General features: G+C 44.3%; 1 protein-coding gene across 1 annotated transcript in view; it reads left to right on the forward strand.

The window, feature by feature from the left end:
- LOC123516335 (uncharacterized protein CG43867-like) overlaps window positions 1–17,500 on the forward strand; it is a 769,337-nt gene that overhangs the window by 301,913 nt on the left and 449,924 nt on the right. The window contains 3 exon segments of the mRNA XM_045275612.1: window positions 8,897–9,503; window positions 9,506–10,044; window positions 14,507–14,521. Of these exon segments, the coding sequence (XP_045131547.1) occupies window positions 9,197–9,503; window positions 9,506–10,044; window positions 14,507–14,521 (861 nt within the window). The 5' untranslated portion in view covers window positions 8,897–9,196.

The raw sequence follows: 17,500 nt of genomic DNA on the forward strand, positions 1-17,500 counted from the left end.
AACACATATTTGCAAAGAGCCCTGCTGTGTGTGTGTGTGTGTGTGTGTGTGTGTGTGTGTGTGTGTGTGTGTGTGTGCAGTGCCATTTGTCTGGGTGGCATGTCCCTCGCTGCCACCAATCTTCTTCTCCGCTGTTTATCTCCTGAGTTGACAAATTTTTATCTCTGTTTGTCCTTGTTACGCTCCGCCCATTTGAGATTGTGGCGCTTTCCTTTCCTCCTCTCTCTCATTGTTATCCTGTACTTGCCTCCTCCTCCTCCTCCTCCTCCTCCTCCTCCTCTTCTTCTTCTTCTTCTTCTTCTTCTTCTTCTTCTTCTTCTTCTTCTTTTCCTCCTCCTCCTCCTCCTCCTCCTCCTTCTCCTCCTGCTTCTTGTTCTTGTTCTTGTTCTTGTTCTTCTTGTTCTTCTTCTTTTCCTTCTTCTCCATCTCCTTTTTCTTCTCTTTTTCCTTCTCCTTTTCTTCCTCCTCCTCCTCCTCCTCCTCCTCCTCCTCCTCCTCCTCCTCCTCCCCACGCTTGTATTGCTATTCTTGATCTCGTAACTTCTCGTGTTGTTCTTTTCCTTCTTTTCTTTCTCCTCCATTAACTTTTATCTTTCGTCTATCTTGATTCTTTCGCTCGTGAAATGTCTTGTTCTTTTCTTGTTATCCTTACATTATTTTTTCTCTGTTTTTCATTTGCCGTTCCTTTCAACACGTATTAATTTTCTCTTTATTTCCTTTTTTTTTTTTTTTTTTTTTTGCCTTTCTTTCATCTCTTCTGTTCTTTTCCTTTTTGTTTATCCGATAATACTTTCTCGTTTCCTTCTATTTTTCCTCTTCTTTCTCTTCTCAGTTTCCCAGTATCATTTTAATTTCTTTCTTCAATTGATTTTTTTTTTTTTTCGTCATCTGTATTGGTCGCTGAGAAACTTTCCACTGTGTTACCCTTTTCATTTTTTTTTCTTTTCATGAGCCATTTCGTATTTAACAAGACTTTTTTTGGTGAACTTATTTTCATCCTCTTTCTGAAATGATGTGTCTTTTGTCCTTTTTCGTCTTTTCATTTCCTTCCATTCCTTTTTGCATTTTCCTCCTCGCCATCTCCTCGACCTGTCTTTCAATTCAATCTTTTCCTCGTACCCTTTCTTTATTATCCTTCAGCCTTTGGAGGAACTGAGACAACAACATGAAGGAGGAAGTGCATTATGATGACGAGGGAGGAAGAGAGGAAGGAATACAGAATGTGGGAGAGAGAGAAAAAAAAAGGAGATTATGCTGATGAGGAACGGAAGGAAAGGACAAATAGATGCAAAAGAGAGGTTGAAAGAGAGAGAGAGAGAGAGAGAGAGAGAGAGAGAGAGAGAGAGAGAGAGAGAGAGAGAGAGAGAGTACTGGTGCATGTATGTGTACCTATGTATGTTGTTCATTAATGAATCTGAGGTGTGCTACTACCCAAAATCACCTCCTCCTCCTCCTCCTCCTCCTCCTCCTCCTCCTCCTCCTCCTCCTCCTCCTCCTCCTCCTCCTCCTCCTCCTCCTCCATGTGAAGTGCTTACCTGAGTAATTACACACCTGTCTCACCTGGCCACGTGACGCTACTCAGGTGCTGCTTTGTGTGTGTGTGTGTGTGTGTGTGTGTGTGTGTGTGTGTGTGTGTGTGTGTGTGTGTGTGTGTGTGTGTGTGTGTGTGTGTGTTGATGTCCTGCCGAGATGACGCTCACTCAACGTGTTACTAGTTGTTACTATTACTAGCAACGGCTACTAAAGTAAATGGCACTCTGGGGCTCGCCTTGGGGTAAAGGACACGAATGGCATGCCTGTGTCTGCAGATATCTAAGGCTGCTCTTGTCCTTCCAGTAAGTCTGTGTTTGTCAGCTTCTTACACTGTTCTGGTTATTGAGTTTACAATTTGATTTAACCCTCTAATTGCTATTTTTTTATGTGTTTTCTTAGTCACGAACCACTCAGGATGTTTCTTCTCGATCTACAATCATTTCTAGATATAATTTTTGGTAGAGGTTGTAAGATATATCCCTTTCCATCCATCTCTTTTTTGTTTTCGGTGTTGCAAATTGTTCCATGTCTCAGTGAAAGGTTTAAATGTATGCCTACCATTTCCATCATCACTGAGTTCAGCAAAGGATACAGAAAAGAAAGAAATATCATTGTAGTTTTCTTCGTATGAACAATGAAGTACTAAATATCAAATACTTCTTGTCCTGATGCCCTTTAATGATTTTTTTTTTTTTTTAGTTTTTCCTTCATTGTCCATGCTCTTTGTGGGTATTATAAACGTTGTACCATAAAGGGACTAATGCCTGATATCTTTGTTATAAGAATCATGCTGCGGAACAAAGCAATGGGTAAAGTCTTCTAGTTGTGGTAAAGACAGATGTGATGCTTTTTATTAAGATGGTAAAAATGTTGATGATGGTGTTGATAATGTTAGTAGTGGTGACAATAACATCATTAACAACCACTACTACTACTACTACTACTACTACTACTACTACTACTACTACTACTACTACTACTACTACTTATATTTCATTACTCTTCTGTAAGTGTTTTTCTCTTAGAAGTATTGACATTACTGCAACATTTTTCCCTTCAAGAAATTTAATCCTTGACGTCGTTATTTTTTCCTTCCCGTCTCATGCACTCATTAAGTCAAGTCTTCTTAATCATTTTTGAAACTTCATTTTCTCTCATTTTTTCTTCTTGTCTTGTCTTAAAGTCATATTTTTCTATTCCATTTTTTTTCCCCTTACGTCATTTCCTTTTTAGATCATCCGCACCTCTTCCTCCTCTTCTTCTTCCTCTTCCTCTTTCTCCTCCTCCTCCTCCTCCTTTTCTTTTCTCCTTGTTCTAGTTCTTTTCTTATTCTTGTTTTGTTTCTCATTCTTTTTATTATTTTCTTCTTCGTCATCGTCATTATCGTTGTCGTCACCATCATCTTCACCATCTTTTCCTCCTCTTTCACTCTTTCCTCCTCTACCTTTCTCCCTTCCCCATCCTGTCCCACCTTTCTCCCTCTCCCTCCTATCACAAGCTTTTTCCTCCTCCTTTTCCTCCTCCTCCTTTGCTTTCATTCCCTTTGCACTCTCTCATTCATCTCCCTATTTTTCCCCTCTTCCTCGACGACCCATTTTTTCCCCTCACTAACAGTCCGAGCCATCACTCAGCCTGGTCTGCTCTGAGCCTGAGGGGAGGGGTGGGAGGGGAGCGGGTCACGACATACTGCATGAGTGAGGGGGAGTGCATGAAGAGTGAGGGGAGAAGCATGAGTAAAGAGGACAAGGGATGCATATGAAGGGGATACGTACGTTGCAGTGAAATGAGGGAAGCCATAGATAGTGATGTGTATGTATGTATGTATGTATGTACCTATGTATGTATGTAGGTAGATAGTAGGTAGGTTAGGTACAAGTGAGAGAGAGAGAGAGAGAGAGAGAGAGAGAGAGAGAGAGAGAGAGAGAGAGAGTATGTAAGGGGGAGGAATATGAACGTCTTACATTTTTTTTTATAATGAAATCATTACCACCAATTAAAAAGATAAATCCTCTTACTTCTTTTTGGCCTCCTCCTCCTCCTCCTCCTCCTCCTCCTCCTCCTCCTCCTCCTCCTCCTCCTCCTCCTCCTCCTCCTCCTCCTCCTCCTCCTCCTCCCTCCAAGGCTGTAGTAGTTCTGTGTATTTTTCGCCTCTTCTTTAATTTCATTCTTTGCTTTTAAAAATGTCCTTGCCTGCCTCGAGGTGATGATGATGATGATGATGAGTCTTCTTTCCTCGCTTTTCGCCTGCTGGTACGTTCGCCTGAGGGGGAGAACTTGTCCTTGTGGTGTCCTTTTAAAGTCCAGCCCACCTTAGCCTGGCAAATGCAAATAACTCCTTGCTGGATTTGTGTTGATATCTTTTAGTTGTAAACGCAAATGTCTTATAGTTTGTGTTGTTTGGTGTGTTGTTTTCCTTCTCCTTTCCCCACTTCCTCTTCCTTTTCCTTTTTCTTTTCCTTTTTCCTTTTCCTTTTCCTCCTCCTCCTCCTCCTCCTCCTCCTCCTCCTCCTCCTCCTGCAGATGCGAAGGTAATGAGGAAAGTAGTTAAAAGTGTGTTTCAGGAGCGGCTGACTTCAGTAAGTTTGTCAGAAGTTACCAGGAGGAGTGAGAGGGAGGAGGAGGTGGGAGAAAACGGGAAGTGAAAAAAAAGGAGAGGAGGAAGGAAAAGAAAGTAAAAGGTTCATCGATGGAAAGTTTCTCTGATGACTTCCCTTTCGAAAAAAAAGAAAAGTAAATAAATAAAAAGAGAAAAAATATGAAAGTTGCAAGACAGCATGAGGTGTTAACGAAGGGAGTGAACAAATACAATTAGTATCATACATAATAAACCAACTTGTATGTGTGTGTGTGTGTGTGTGTGTGTGTGTGTGTGTGTGTGTGTGTGTGTGTGTGTGTGTGTGTGTGTGTGTGTGTGTGTATGCCGCTGAAGGCAACACACGGCTCGCTTTGATGTACCCTCACCTGCTACGGGGGGTAATTACTGCCGTGACACGCAGATTAATTATAAGATACGTGGAGGGAAGGGGAGAGGGAGGGAGAGCAGAGAGAACACGGAGGAACGAAGGGAGGAAGGGAGGGGCCGTGTGCCGTGTTTGATGGAGGAAGATACACAGGGAGGAGAAGGAAGTGGTGTAGGCTTAATGTGGAAGTGGTTAAGACAGGAGGTGATGGATGAATGTGGCTTCCCTCGTACCATTAGTGTTATTACCATTATGCCTCAGTGTTCCCCTATCAGCTATTGTAACTTTTGATGATGTAACGTGGAGTGTCACGTGTACGCCTGATGGCTTCTTGCAGCTTCCCTTATTTCCTTTGTGTTCTTATCTTCCTCTCTTTCCTTTCCGGGCTTGTGTGTTGTCTGTCTGTAGAAATATGAGAGAAAATTGGTTGAAGTCCCTAAGATATTTTTGTTAGTCTTTTCGATTCTAAGTCATCTTAAAAATAAAAGTAAACTGGTTAATTTCACTGTATCTTCTTTTGACATTTGATTTCCTTACGTAGCATCGCATGTACGAGAAAATATGGTGCTGTTTATCCACTTTACTGAAAATGATAGAAATATTAGCTTATATAATCATGCTGCTGAGAGATCACGTGACAGTACAGAGTTTGTCTAAAATCGGTAAACTGATATTTTACTCTTGCGTTATTGTGTTTTTCTTCTTGTGCTTTCGCGCCATTTTGTTTTATACCAGTTGAGAGTAGCAAGTATTATTATTGAAATGTATAGGTAGAGATCTGAGTGCGAAGAGTGGAAAGCAGAAGAATTGTATGTTTTTTTTTTTTCCATAAATAGATACACATTTCAAAGCGATGCAGTTGAGTAAGTAATAAGAGTAATTATTTTGTACATTTGCTGTTGTAGTTGTTGTTGGTGGTGGTGGTGGTGGTAAGGTGATAATAGGCGTCGTCATGGTTGTCGTCATCTGCATTATTAATCATCCCCAGAGTCATCATTAATCTTGGTTAGTGTAGCAGCTGTGAACTTCCATACATGTGCCTTATGTATGTAGATTATCTTTCTAGCCATATTTAAAAAAAGTTTATGCTAATGTATCTGTCAACTTTCGTATTTCTTTGTTTTATTTTCATCCCATCTTGTAGGTATTTTTGGCTAAGCTCCTCCTCCTCCTCCTCCTCCTCCTCCTCCTCCTCCTCCCCCTGGCTTGAATTCTTCCGTCTCCCTGCGTCACTGCACAAGCTCTACTATTGACGCTCCCTCCTTGCCTTGCCCTGCCCTGCCTCTCCTTCATCCCTTACACGGAGCAGCGGAGTGACAGAGCAGCACAACACGAGGCTACACGTTCTCGGGCCCCTTGAAGTCCCCTGGCGATAAGCTCTAGTGGAGGACGCTCTGAGTGTGAGTGGAGCTTGACACAAAACCGGAGACTCTGAAAACACGCCTCCGAATTCCTATCAACTCAAGTAGAAAAATTGTGACGACGTAGAATTGATGTCCGTTCTGGTGTATTGCTTCCTCGGCACCCCGATATAGGTCCTTCTCAGTTCCTCCTCCTTTTCCTCCTCCTCCTCCTCCTCCTCCTCCTCCTCCTCCTCCTCCTCCTCCTCCTCCTCCAAAGTCAGACGGGAAGAGCCTTATCTGCTATTCTGTGTCTTCTTTCTTTGCTCCTTTTCTGTCATTCGTATTTTCGCCTTTCGATGCCTCCTTTGAACCAAGCTACGAAAGAGCAAGAGGAGGAGGAAGAGGAGAACGACGCCGGCGCCCCCTTGTCACCTGCAGAAGTAAAATGGGTCCCCTCAGTGCCCCTTTGGTCTGTTAATGGGTGTTAATGAAGGACCATTTCCATTGACGAAAATAGTTTTACCTCCCACGCTCCTGGTGCCTCTCCTTCCCTCCCCCTCTCCCTCCCTACCTACTGTATCTCCCGTCCCTATCTCTCCCCGCACTTCTCTATCTCATTCTACCTTTTCCATCTCCTCTAATGCTCCTCCCTTCTGTCCTCCCTCCTCCTTCCCCCCCTTGTTTTCCATTCTCACTCGTCCCCTTCTGCTTCCCTCCATCCTGCCCCCTCACCTCTCAGTCGCTTTTTTCCCCTTCCCTCATTCGCTCCTCGCCACCTACACGCCTCTCCTCTTGTCTTTGTAATCACACACCTTCGATTCCTGTCGTCATTGTTGTTGTTCTCTTTTGTTTCCCATTCCGCCTTTCATTTGGTGTACATCCATTCTCTCTCTCTCTCTCTCTCTCTCTCTCTCTCTCTCTCTCTCTCTCTCTCTCTCTCTCTCTCTCTCTCTCTCTCTCTCTCTCTCTCTCTCTCTCTCTCTCTCTCTCTCTCTCTCTCTCTCTCTCTCTCTCTCATCACAACTTTGTTAGAGATGAAGAGCCATCACTTTTCTTTCTTTCTTTCCGCTCAATGCTCTCCCCTCTACATATTACTATCTCTCTCTCTCTCTCTCTCTCTCTCTCTCTCTCTCTCTCTCTCTCTCTCTCTCTCTCTCTCTCTCTCTCTCTCTCTCTCTCTCTCGATATCCCCTACTTATACATCCTTTTCTTCCTTTCTTCTCTCCTCCTCTCACAGTTTTCCTCTTCTCCTCGATTCCCTCCTTTCCATTTCTCTTTCCTTACATCTCCTAAATTCTTCCTCTCCCCTCATTCGTATCTCCCCGCCCTCTCCTCTCACGTATCTCTCCTTCTCCCCCTCACCCCACGCCCTACGCCACTCACACCTCCCCTCTACTTTTTCCCTCACCTGATAAAGTGCTCCGCCAGGTACTGTAGTTTACCTGTGTCATTTAATTAGGGGGAGTTGAAGGTGTGTGTATATGTATGTTTACCTCGTGTGTGTGTGTGTGTGTGTGTGTGTGTGTGTGCGCTTTTGTAGTATTCATTCATGTGTGTTGTGATTTTTTTGGGGCCCGTATTAATTTGTGTTCATCTTTCTTGTTGTCCTTTTTCGTCTTGTTCTTTTTCTTGTTTTTGTTGTTGTTGTTGTTCTTTTTTCTTCTTCTAGTCCTTATTCTTCTTGTTCTTGTTCTTGTTTTTGTTGTTCTTCTTGTCCTTGTTCTTGTTCTTGTTCTGTTCTTGTTCTTCTTTTTTTCTTCTTGTTATTGCTATTATTATTATATTATTATTATTATTATTATTATTATTATTATTATTATTATTATTATTACTGTAAGTGTTTATGTGTATAATCCATGAAGTACTTATGAAGATTAAGAACGAGGAGGAAAAGAAGGAGGAGGAGGAGGAGGAGGAGGAGGAGATGTTAATAGACGAGATGAAGGAGGTGTAAGAAGAAGAACAATAACATAAGGAGAGGAGGATACAAAATTAAAAGATGGGTGTGGGGTGGAGAAGACGAGGAGCTGAGGGAGACCGCTTTGAGGGCGCGGTAAGTAATGACATTATTGCTTAGAGCTGAAATGACAACGGGAGGGAGGGAGGAGGAAGGAAAGGAGGAAATAATTGAAGAAAGAGAATGTGGAGCGAAAGAATATATTAACGGGTAGCTTAAAGGGATGATCTTGGTTCGAGAGAGAGAGAGAGAGAGAGAGAGAGAGAGAGAGAGAGAGAGAGAGAGAGAGAGAGAGAGAGAGAGAGAGAGAGAGAGAGAGAGAGGAATAACAAAGCTTCCCCTCAAAGAAGACGACAAAAAACGATCCGTGTATTGCCGCCTCCTTCAACCCAGCTGCCGGATGCCTAACTTTGTGTTTTTATGGGTGACTACGACGAGGGAGCAGCGGCGGGCCCTGAATAATGGGTGAAGCAGAGAGAGAGAGAGAGAGAGAGAGAGAGAGAGAGAGAGAGAGAGAGAGAGAGAGTGGTGGGGGATCGTCGTGCAGGAATAGAAGCGTAAGAAGGAGCCTGATGTTAAGGAAGGGAGAGAGTGAGTGGGATTATCGGGTGAAGTGAAGGAGGAGAGAAAGAGAAGCATTGAGCAAGGGGAGGGAGACGGAGAGGATGAAGCAAGCTGGGGAGAAGATGCTTAGCGTGTGCGCGCCTGGATCGTGGTGGTGGGGTGTGCTGGTGTGTTATGGAATCTTATGAGCTTTTTTGGGAGGGTGAAAAATCCTCTGAAGTTTATAAGAGAAGCCTGGAGGGAGCATGAGTGCCGTGTGTGGAGGGCGTGGCGGGCCCGGCTGGTTGGAGGAGGCTGGGAGGTAATTAAAGGCTTTGTGGCGGTGAGGCTGCTGGGAGTTGGTTTTATCGTTGCTTATCGAGGCTCCTCAGCTCCTCCTGGCAGGTGGTGGGCCTTGTGATGCACGGCGAGGCAGGAACTGCATCATAGATAGGGAGTACATTGAAATGAAATATTTTTATCTCTGTTTTCTGAGATGTGCCTTAATAAGTTCTTTTAAAGTTGTGCTTTTCTAATGTTTATTTTTTTCTATCTTGCAGGTGGCGGGGCCGTCGAGGGGCGTCGGCCACTCAGGGCTTTGGAGGCCCAGCGCGTGGGCATCGAGGCCTTGTGAGGGTGTGTGGGGCACAAGCGGTGCCCGCCTGGTGCTGTGAGGGTCTTTAGTGCTCAACCTGCCGCCGTGTTGTGCTGCTGATGCTTAATAACCACGCAGTGTCTGGAGCTAAACCGTGTGTGTCGTGTGTGTTGTGCACGTGTCGGGCAGCGCCACGTGTAGTGGTGATGGCGTGCACGTGGCCAGCCGCCGTCTTGTGAGTTACACGTGCTACAGGACCTAACGTATGGCGGAGGGTGACGACACCTCAGGCCAAGGGCCGGGATATTCGCGGCCCTTCAGTGTGATACAACCCTCGCCCTACGCCCACGAGCGCAACATGGCCGCCCACAGACTCTCGGACTCAAGATTTTTCTTCTCTGAGCGGCGGCTGTCGCAACTCTTCAACGTTGACGCCTGGACGGAAGAGAACGATGAATCACGCAACGACTTTGGAGATGATGATGACCCTGGCCACGACCCTCCCCCCGAGCCCGCCCCCCGCGCCTCCTACTGCCCGCCATCCCCCGGTACCCCGGGTGACCCAGGACCCCAGCCCCTGAATCCCACTACCCGCCAGGGTTGCGGGAGTCAGCCCTTTATTCCACCCTGAGTTCAGGTTGCCACCTCGATCCGAGGTTCTCGGCCGAGGTGGCCCTTGACATGGCCCGTCTCTCCACTATCAGCGGAGGGTCAGCACGCTTCAGCTCGGGTCGCCTTGATGATGAGGACGAGGACGAGGATACTTACGGCGGAGGCAACAACGGGGACGTCACCCCCACCCCAGGCTCCCCGGGGTCTTGCCGCAGCTCCCGGAAGTTGTCATCACGCTATTCCCAAATGTCCACCTTGGCAGATTCCCTGGCCTCCACGGGGCCTCGCTCCTCCCTCCCCTCTGTGCTGTCAGATCTGGCAGGGGAGGTGGATGGTGTGGCAGACCTACTGACAGACGACGACGAGGCGCTGGGACCTGGGCCGCGGGTGTGGGGCGGCGAAGAGGTGGTCAACTGGCAGGAGCGATGCCTGGAGCTTGAGCTGTCCCTTCAGAGGTTTAGGGATCAAGCCGGCAAGATCAGGGAGCTTCTGAGGGAGAAGGTGAGTGTCAAGGAGCATTTTGCTATTTTTAGCTCCTTCAGGTACTAGAAGGGAAGGGGAAGGGAAGGGAGGCAACAAGACAACTGCGATGTTTGCTGAGACGTAAGCGCCGCAAACAATCTTTTACGACAGCGCCAGCGTCCCGTCGTAGCAACGCCGCTTCGCCGCCGTGCTTCGTCGGGCGCCATAACTCCTTCGTAGGAGATCGTAGCCTCCTGTGGCGGCGCAACGATCACTAGGCGTCGGATAAAACCTTTATGGCGAGAGTCTCGTAAATCCCGCCCAGATATTTCCCAGAATATTGCGTCAGGTCTCCCGTGTTGTCGGCGGCAGCCAGCTCAGCTCTAGGGTGCCGCACGAGTAATGAATAAATGAATGCTTTTGGTAAATATTTCCACTGAGTGCTACCGCCCAAGGCATGTTTACTTATTTACTAATTATCCTCCACAAAAAGTGGCCGCTGCTTTGCATCAGAACTCTGGTTTTCAGGCGACTTCCGATTTTTCCTGCAAACAGGAAATCCAATAAGGCCGCACGACGTTTTGAAAGGACGCAGTAAAAGGCAATGGTTTTGCTTATGTATTCTTTTCATGGTCGGTGGAATGTTAGCTCATAAATTTGCTTGGTCCTTGCTGCTTCCGTCTTGCTCGTGACTGACATTTTAATCGGTGGCACAGAAAACTGGCTGAGTGCAGCAAATGAACCATAATTATGCAGCGTGCTGTTTGTTTCCTCTGAGTGACATGTGACGCTATTTTTGTTCCCTATGTTTTGGGTGTATATTTGTATTATGTTACCGATTATGTCATTCCACAATACACACACACACACACACACACACACACACACACACACACACACACACACACACACACACACACACACACACACACACACACACACCTGACAGCTATTGGTTTGGCCATCGAATCTGCCGCCTCGTGTCTCTGCTTCCCGTCTCGTCCTGCTCTGAGTCTCGCGCTGCGCCGGGCTTGCACCTCGAGCTTCCATCATGGGGGTTTCCCTTGGCCGTGATGATCCATTTTTTACCTCCGTAATCAAGTCTCCGGGAGGGTTCGTTAAATATGCATCAAGACAGCGAGGCGCATTGTTAGTCTTAATATCGCAAAAAAGCTCTTCAAAACTTTTCTCAGCATACTCTCGTACCTTCAGATTCCACTACCGACAAACCCAATCCGCCACTCTCAGCGGAGTTAAAAGAGAGAAACTGATGGACTCAAAAGATGGAAGTGCAAGTTCTCAAGTTAACATAAAAATGGAAATAATAAACGAGATTGGAAGAGGCATGTAGGTCTTAAAGCTTACTACTATTGTCCACAAATTTACCCACTCTCTTAATTGACAGTAACGATGACCGTGACGATAAAGGAAAAAGTATTGAATTCAAGTGCAGTGCTGCAATGAATCATGACTTCCTGGGAACTGATGTGTGTGTGTGTGTGTGTGTGTGTGTGTGTGTGTGTGTGTGTGTGTGTGTGTGTGTGTGTGTGTGTGTGTGTAGCAACATGTCAGTCAATCGTGTGTGACCCCGCCTTGTCTGGTGGGAGGCAGAGGCTCACCGGAATGATAATGTGGTTTAATTTTTTTGATAAGTTTTTATTTAATTGTGCATTTGCTGAGCTGAAGGGAAAAGAATGACATGACAAAGACGCATATTTCTCCCAAATAAATTAAATGAGAAAAGAAGTAAAACTAGCTGAATGAATAAATGTATTGAAAGGAATAGATATGTACTATTTTCGCATATGTGTTTGGAATTGAGAGACAATGTATGAAAATTCAGGAAATACGTGAAAATTCCTAATTGCTGCACAAATCAACCTATCAGAATCTGGCAATGAAGCGACGTACACAGCCAGCAGTTTCCATCTCCCTCTCCTGACTGATCCTCACCAGTGAAAGGATGGACCGTAAAAAAAAAAAAAAAAAAAAATGTAACATGAAATTTTGACGTGAAGAGTTTGAGTACCCAGCGAAGTCAGTCTGTGTAGAAGTACGTTGATGTTGATGACTTTTTAACATCATGAGCTGCTCAATATATTTTTTTCATCAGCCGATAGTACGCTTAGTAATTTTATAGATATTAACGTTATTATTTTCGCTATTCCTTTTTAAAATATGTGTAAGACTCCTGCGAATGTCATTTACCTTTGTTGTCCTTTGGGTGAGAAAATTATTAATGCGCTGAGGGAGAAATATTTTGCGTAATTTTATTCTGTCCCGCCGCGCATTATATATGATTATTAGCAGAGACGGCAAGGTGCTTTCTGCTTGGTTCCTTTCCTCACAGGGAGTCAATATTATGGACGCTTTTGGAGTGATTGCTATTTTTTTTTAACAAGCTTGGCATTAGTAAGTGTGTGAAATATTAGCATAGGGAGCGGGGGACTGAGAAGAAAAACCAGAGAAGGGTTGGAGAGAAATAGAGTGGGAGAAGAAGGGATGAAGATGAGAAGGAGAGAGAAAGAGGAGGAATGAGAATAATTAAGGGTTTACTTGGCTCTTCGCTAATTAATGTTGAAGAAAATGAGATGACAACACGTCTCTTGGATTACATTTGAATATTCGCCCTTAAGACATTTCCTAATTACTTGAAGTTTGTTTAAAAGTAAGCTTTTTTTTTTTAATTAGATATATCTTTATTGAAGTGTAGTCGTTTCTACTGATATGTTACAGTTTTGTTTATGATAATGCAAATGAATTGTCGTATTACTCTAAGATTTAGATTTGATAACATCCATTTTTTATGATAATACGAAGTGATCGTCGGATGAATAGGTTTTGTGTACATAACGATTTTATTATGACAATTCGAGCAACTTACTAAACCACTCCATAATTTAGGCTTAAAAATTTTTTTTCTATGATAATACGAATAGATCACTGGGATGGATTCCCGCGTCGCTGAACGGATCACGTCACTTCCATTAGCTGCGACTGCCATGGCGTGGCGTTCTCATGATGTCACGGGGGGAAGACAGAGGCGAGTTGTGTGGGAAGGCGTGGACGGCTGCTCCTCGCCCACGCTGCCTCGAGGAGTCAATGAACTAGTGAGTTACTGATGCCATTTGTTTCTGTTGCAGGTGAGTGACGTGACAGTGACAGTGCAGACAAAGGAATAACGTGTGGAGGTATTGTGCTCGACGGCAGATTGAGGGGAAGGCAGAGGGTGGTAGGAAGATTCAGCAGATGATATTTCTGAGGGAATGAATGTCTTTGTGACTTTCCTCCCACTCTTGCCTGCAATAAGATCCGTAAACACATGAAGTGGAGTTACTAGTGTAGTAGGTAAAGCATAGAAGAGACTATCAGTGCTTTGCTATCTCCAATATTCTGGCAGCCTTCCTCAGAGTCGAAGCCACAGAGAAAGTTAAGTACACCCGTGGTCAGAAGTCAGTCAGCCTGTCAAACTCGCTTCCTCTGGTTAGCGTTCTCCCCAAGTCTTATCTTCTCATTTGCTAGGAGCGTCTGTGCCGGAAACTGACTTCTAACAGATTTGTAGCTTATGAGGAAATTAAAGGTTAAAGGAGAGCTCTAACACCAGTGGAAGTGAGTGGGACAAGTGACTGACATCGCGACCATGACTGCACCTCTGCTTCAGTTGTACATTTTACTGCATTAATAACTCCATCCATCAGTTCCATGCTGTCGACATACCTAAGCACGTAATTTCTTGCTCATCAACGTCACGCGAACGAAAAGAAATGTTATCAGTAGCTTATCTGCTCCTTTGCCTCCCGATCCCAGAGCCTCCATATATGCATCACACGCTTAAATAAATCCATTTCAAGTAAAGTTGACTCCTTGCCAGTTCCATCCATCCCAGAAAATTGAAACCTAACTTAAACCATCACATCGGAATTCTGTTTAGGAAGTGTTATGGATGGAATGTTCGTATGGGAAATATACCTGCGGAAAGCTTAAGGTATGTGGCATTAGGTGATGTAGCGTCGGATGATGAGGCTGCCTTTCCAGTGGTGAATTTCGGAAACACCAGCATTTATCTGCAGCTTCCCTTTTGTGGGGTAAGGATTACGTGACACCATCCTTACACTTCGCCTTCCCTACGCTTTACTTATCACTGAGCTTACATGTCGCCTCAGCCTCATGTTCATCCAGGCTTACATGACTTCAGCTTTGTGACACTGGGCTTAGTACATGACGTCAGCCTTACTTATATATACACGATCCGCGGCTTGCATCACGACCACCGCGACACAGGCCTGACACGACACAAGGCCCATTATAGTATTTATATATCTGATGACTTGCATTGTTTTTATACTTCCATTTTATTTGATGTTATGAGAACCTACTTACTTTGGCGTGAATGTAAATACTTTGCCATGATTTCTCATATATTATGTTTTTATATTACTCTCTATATTCTTATATTAATACATTATTTATTCTAATATGTTCCCCCTTTTTTCCCACATAGCATATAAGGGGAAAGGTATGTGAAGAGTAATTTTCAAAGTGCATTTCCTGTCACCTGTCATGCACACCTGGCCACGCGCTGCCCAGGCCTTGCTGCATGACTCACTCAGTACACGGTTCCTCTGCACACACCTTTGTTAGTTTCACACTGTATACTTTGCTTCGCCTTCTTAGAACACAGCATCTATAGATTGTGAAATTTGGTTGTGAAAACTGAATCATGAGAGAATGGCTGGGCTGGTGACGGCTTGGTGGAGGCTTCATTTCGTGATTTTTGTTTCACCGCCAATTTCCACACAGCATATATATATATATATATATATATATATATATATATATATATATATATATATATATATATATATATATATATATATATATATATATTGTTTATAGTAATAGCCTTTAATTTTGATGGCAGATTAGCACGCACAACACTCTTTGCATTACGTTGTTTTCCATTATATTATATCAGAACGTTAGATGTTTTTGGTCAGCATTTGTTGAGCTTCTCTATGCAATGTTGCTTGGAATAAACGTTTTTGTGTTGCACACTTTAAAAGACTTTTTTGATTGCGCATTTGCATTTAATCTCCGTGAATCAATCCACTTAGTTGTGTTGGTTCTTGACTGAGGTGCAATGATTACTTCACGAAAGGTATGGATAAGATGAGACGTCTTTTCATGAATGCCAAAGAAGAAATGGGATACACTTGCCTTGCCTATGGATCATCATTCATGAATGTTAAGAATAAAGACAAAATAAATGTTGTTTTTATGAATGTTACATGAAAAAGTAGTTACCATTCATGAAAAGATTTGCATTCTTCTCATGAATGATTCAAGAATGAAATGATGAAGTGTTTTTTTCACGTGTTAGAATAGAAATTAAATGTCGCGTCGCTTTTCCATGAACGAAGGAAAAAAAATAACGCAGTATATTTTTCATGAATACTCAAAGCCTGAGCTATTTTAAATTTCTGTATTGTATCGTTAACAGTTTTATTTTCTGCGTTATAGATGAACTACCTAATGAAATGCATTTTAACCCATCGAAGCATCAATTAAAGTATCGTGAATTTATTGAATGATCAAACAACAGCAAAAAAATGTGATGGACAGGAATAACAATTAAAGCTCTTTGAAGGGTGCTGAGCTTTGATAGTGGAACAAATCTAGAGCAAGGATATATAAAACCAAAGCAAATGACGCACACTATTTTTGCACGAGAAAGAGCGGCACGTGACACTAACAGGTGGCTGGAGGTGATCGTGAAGAACCTCTAACCAGGCAGCCAGTGGAAAGGACAGGCTTGGTGGGGACAGAATCAGGGAAAGGAACGGAAGGACCTCGGAATTGTGGATTTATTCAATTTGTGCCCTCCTTTAACCTCGCCTTCTTAAAACAGTGGACGTCATTAGCGGTACTCAGGTATTGTTTTACGACTTCAGTGATACTTTTTGTCATCCTGCATCGTGAATGGGAAGAAATACTCATGAAAACCAGACTAACCATCTCTGTAGCCTTTAAAAATAATCTTGGTAACTTTATAAGCGTTTCAAGAGCTGCGGTTTAACTTCGTGTAATAAATAGTAAGACTCTCATGAATGCCACACTAATGATCTCTGTAGCCTTTGAAAACAGTCCACGTGAGAGCCCCCAGCATTTCAGGGTCCGAGCTGCGGTATATTTTCATAGTTTTTCCTTAAGTCATCTTACCTTCCCCGGCTGCTCCTCCACCCCGCGGTCTAAGTATTACAACTGACCTTGCTCCTTGCTCCGCCACTCCTTCACCATCCACCTGGCCACCCCGCTCCGCCTCTCCAAACACCTCTCAGCTTCCTACCTCTTTCCTCCTCTCCACTTCTGCGTTCCCCTCCACTTCCACCCACTCCACCCTCTTGCCTTCTTCCTGGTGAGAAATACGCAGTTAACGTTGTAATATTACGTATATAAGGTATCCCCTGCATATAACACACACACACACACACACACACACACACACACACACACACACACACACACACACACACACACACACACACACACACACACACACACACACACATTATAAAACTTCAGGACACACACGGGGGGACAGTTATTCTTCTCCACGCCCTATTTTTCCCCTTTTTTCCCCTCTCCCATCCCCTCCCACCGAGCACCGAGCTTTCCCCTCGTCGTTGTGACTATGGACTCCTACCTCTCACTGTTTCCCCTCAACATATTTACATTTTCCTTAATTTACCTTTCCCTTCCGTCCCCTCGCATGCCCTCTTTTTTTCAGAATTCCCTCTCATTTTGTCTCCCTCCTTTTACTCACTGGCCTTCCCTCCCTTTGCTTCGCCCTCTTCTAATCCACTCTCTGCCTCCCTCGCCTCCCTCGCAATTACAGGACTTCACTTATACGAAAGTTTACGAAAGATGCTAAAAGGAACCGAAAGGAGCATTACGCCTCGTCCTGGAATTGCATTGAGTTACTAGTGACGATGACGCTCCCCGGGTCACCATTGCCCACCAACTCAGGAGAAGTTTCCCCGAGATAGTTAATTTTAATTACCTCTCTTCTTCCCTTTCCTCTTTCCCTCCCATGGCTCTAGTCCTTCCCCCTGTCCTTCCTTCTTTCCTTCCTCCCCGTCCCGTCCTGTCCCTTGCTTCTGGCGTGGTGTGAGAGGGGTGTGGAGGAGGAGGAGTAGAAGGAAAGGAAGGAAAGGAGGAGACTCATAAAAGATGGACCAAAACACGCTGCTGCATAAATCAGTTTTGAGTGTGTGATGTCAGAGAGGCGGAAGTTTAAATTGAGTTAGGGTAGTGAAGTGTGTGTGTGTGTGTGTGTGTGTGTGTGTGTGTGTGTGTGTGTGTGTGTGTGTGTGTGTGTAGCTACCAAGGATGAAATGCAGCATCTCGTGGGAGTCTAATCATCTAAGAGCATATAAACACACGCATGCACAATCTAACACACACACACACACACACACACACACACACACACACA

This window comes from Portunus trituberculatus, chromosome 40 (assembly GCF_017591435.1).
Source record: "Portunus trituberculatus isolate SZX2019 chromosome 40, ASM1759143v1, whole genome shotgun sequence".
Taxonomy (NCBI): domain Eukaryota; kingdom Metazoa; phylum Arthropoda; class Malacostraca; order Decapoda; family Portunidae; genus Portunus; species Portunus trituberculatus.